The 2,884-nt window shown below is 71.3% G+C and overlaps 1 protein-coding gene across 1 annotated transcript; it reads left to right on the top strand.

Moving 5' to 3' along the window:
- Positions 1 to 466: 466 nt before the first annotated feature.
- On the top strand, positions 467 to 2,560 carry MNEG_10223 (MFS family transporter; the record flags this gene model as incomplete). The annotated part of the gene is made up of 4 exons (XM_014041307.1): positions 467 to 1,316; positions 1,581 to 1,660; positions 2,034 to 2,143; positions 2,347 to 2,560. The coding sequence occupies 4 exons, from the start codon at positions 467 to 469 to the stop codon at positions 2,558 to 2,560; spliced, it is 1,254 nt and encodes a 417-aa protein (XP_013896761.1).
- Between the last annotated feature and the right edge of the window lie 324 nt (positions 2,561 to 2,884).

Genomic DNA, 2,884 nt, shown 5'->3' on the forward strand with positions numbered 1-2,884 from the left:
TCGCCGCCCTCGACTCTGACGATGGCGCCGCCGCCGGGCCCGCCGCGGCCGCGCTCGCGGGCGCAAAGGCCGTCGCCGGGCGCGTGGCGGGCGCGGGGGCGGGCGCGGGGGCGGGCGCTTCAGACCCTGGGGTGGCCCTGAGCATGGTGCCCCTGGATAAACTTGACCTACAAAGGATGTCCATAATTTACACCACAGGTGACATGCATGGGCCAGCCCCGCCCGCCCGCATCCCGCCCCCGGCGGGGCGGCGCGCGGCCGTGGGGCGTGTCGGGGCCGACGGTGCCGCGGCTGTGGGCGCCCCCGCTCTTTGTCTCGCGTAGAACGCCGCGCGTGCGCTGCGCCGCGGCACCGGCCCAGCTCGGTGCACGCGCCACCGGCTTGGTCGCCTCCCGCTGAACCCGACACTCCAAAAAGATGATCTGGAGCCGCTGCGTAACCTCGGACCGCTCGACTTGCAGGCGACATGGCGGCTGTCACCCCGGTCTACAATTACAACTTCCACGTCATCGCTTACGAGACCGCCAACAGCGGCGGCTTTGGCGACGGCTGGCGGTCGCTGCTGTATTGGCTCGGGGTCCCGGGGATGGCGGTGGCCGCCATGATGTTTCTGAGCGTGCAGGAGCCGAGGGAGCAGCAGAAGCTGGAGCAGCAGCAGCGGGAGCGGCAGCAGCAGCGGGAGCAGGAGCAGCGGCAGCAGCGGGCGCAGGCGCAGCAGGAGCAGCTCGAGCGCGGGCGGGAGCAGCCGCTGTGGGAAGCGCGGAGGGACGAGCGGGACGGCGACGGGACCGGCGGCGGCGGCGGCGAGGGGGCGGCCTTGCTGCAGGCCAGCGGCGTCGCGGGCGCGCTGCGGCGGCTGGCGCGCTCCGCAGATCACTGGCAGCCGGCGCCGGCGGGCGACCCCGGCGGCGCCCTCGCGACCCTCCGGCGCCGTCTCGTAAGCGGGATCACCCCGCCGCCCGCGGGGGCCCCGGCCCTCGTCCCCGCCGCCGCCGCAGCCGCCGCTGCCGCACCGCCGCCCGCGCTGTCCGCCCCCGAAGGCTTCGGCGGCGCCGCGCTCGCGCCCGTGCGGGAGCTGCTGGCCAACCCTGCCTTCCGCACCACCACCCTCGCGGCGGCGCTCAACGACCTGGGCAGCTACGCGCTCATCGCGTGGCACTCTACGTTCTACGAGCGCGTGTTTGGCCTTGACAGCAGTGTGTATGCCCCCATCCTCGCGGTCATCCTGCCCGTCGGCGGCATCGTGGGCGGCGTGGGGGGCGGGCTGATAGCTGACGTGCTGTCGCAAGTCGGGGGCCGCTTCTGGCTCACGTCAGGTGGGAGGCTGTGAGCGGTTTTGGGGTTCAGAGGGTGGTTGGGGTGAAGCATGCGGCCCTCTTGGCGTGCAAGTACCGGTTGCTTAGACGCGTCTCTTTCCGGCTCGCGGACGGGCTTGGTTTGGTGTCCCTGCCTGCCGGGCTGCCGGCGCCCGCGGGAGGCGTGCGGCCTTGCCGCGGCTGTGTTGGCGGGTCCTGCGCCAACGCAGACCCCTCACTGGCCCCCTCCCCGCCTCACACCGCTCCCCTGTGCCCCCGGTCCAGGCGCGTCCATCCTGGCGGCGCCCTTCATAGCGCAGTCCCTGCTGGCAGACTCCACCACTGACTCGTTCCTGGCCCTGCTGGTGCGGCGCCGCGCCGCATGCCCTGACAGCCCCCACCTCCGTTGGTCCCGTTGCGGCCGTCCCTCTCCCCATGCATGGCCGGTCTTGCAGCTGGCCCTCCATGCGCCGAGCTGCCGCTAGCTGCACTCTCTTAGTGTGCGCGTCTTGCCTGTGCCTCCCCGCCCTGTCTTCGGACGCTAGCGCGCACTGGGCCTTTGCCCTCACACTCACACACGCACACACACATGCGCATGGACACAAAGCGCACACACCCACACCCACACCCACACACGCATGCATGCATGTGTACACACAAACTTCTTCTCTCGCTTTCTGTCTCACCGACACGCACGCGCGCGCGCGCGCACGCGCGCGTGCGCACTCACACACACAGGTTGGCTTCGCCATGAGTGAGGCGTGGCGTGCCCCCAGCGCCATCATGATCCGCAGCATCGCCCCCCAGGAGCTGGGCTCGACAGCCAGCGCCCTCTACCTCTGCATACGGTGCGTTGCCCGCCCTTGCGCCACGCCCCGCTTTCCCGGCCCCGCCCGCCCATTGCACATGCATCCAAACCCTCCCACACACACATATGCACACACACGTGCGTGCGCACACACACACACACACACACACACATGCGCGCGTGCGCGCGCGCACCCCCCTCAAACGCGCCCCTCGTGCCCATCAACCTCGGACACCGCCGCAGCAACCTCGTCGGCGGCGCGGGGCCGGTGGCGGTCGCCAAGCTGGCCGAGGTTGTCGGCCTGCAGCGCGCCATGCTGCTGGCGCCCGCGTGCTACGTCGTAAGCGGGCTCCTCTTTTTGGCCGCGGAGCGCGCGATAGAGCAGCAGGGGCGGCAGAAGCTTGCCGCGGCCGCCGCCGCCGCCGCGCCGGCGCCGGGCGGCGCCGCTGCAGAGTGATTGTGTGGCCGCGACTCCAGCAGCAGCAGCAGCAGCAGCAGCAGCAGCAGCAGCAGCAGCAGAACCCGCGCCAGCTGGGTCAGAAAGGTTAGATGCGCGCGTCGCCGTGTGGGGCGTCCCTGTCTTGCCTCCTGCCGACAGGGACGCCCATTGGGCCTCTTGAGGGCTGGAGGCGACAGTCGGGGCAGGTGCGGTCGCGGTACGGATTTGTTGCCGCACTCGCAGTTTAGGCGAGATACGATTTCATGAAAACGCCCCCGATTCGCGCGGCGGCGCCACGTCGCACCCGGTCCAGTGCACTGCATTCGTCGGGCAGCGGCGCTG

Source organism: Monoraphidium neglectum (assembly GCF_000611645.1).
Source record: "Monoraphidium neglectum strain SAG 48.87 unplaced genomic scaffold scaffold02229, whole genome shotgun sequence".
Lineage (NCBI taxonomy): Eukaryota > Viridiplantae > Chlorophyta > Chlorophyceae > Sphaeropleales > Selenastraceae > Monoraphidium > Monoraphidium neglectum.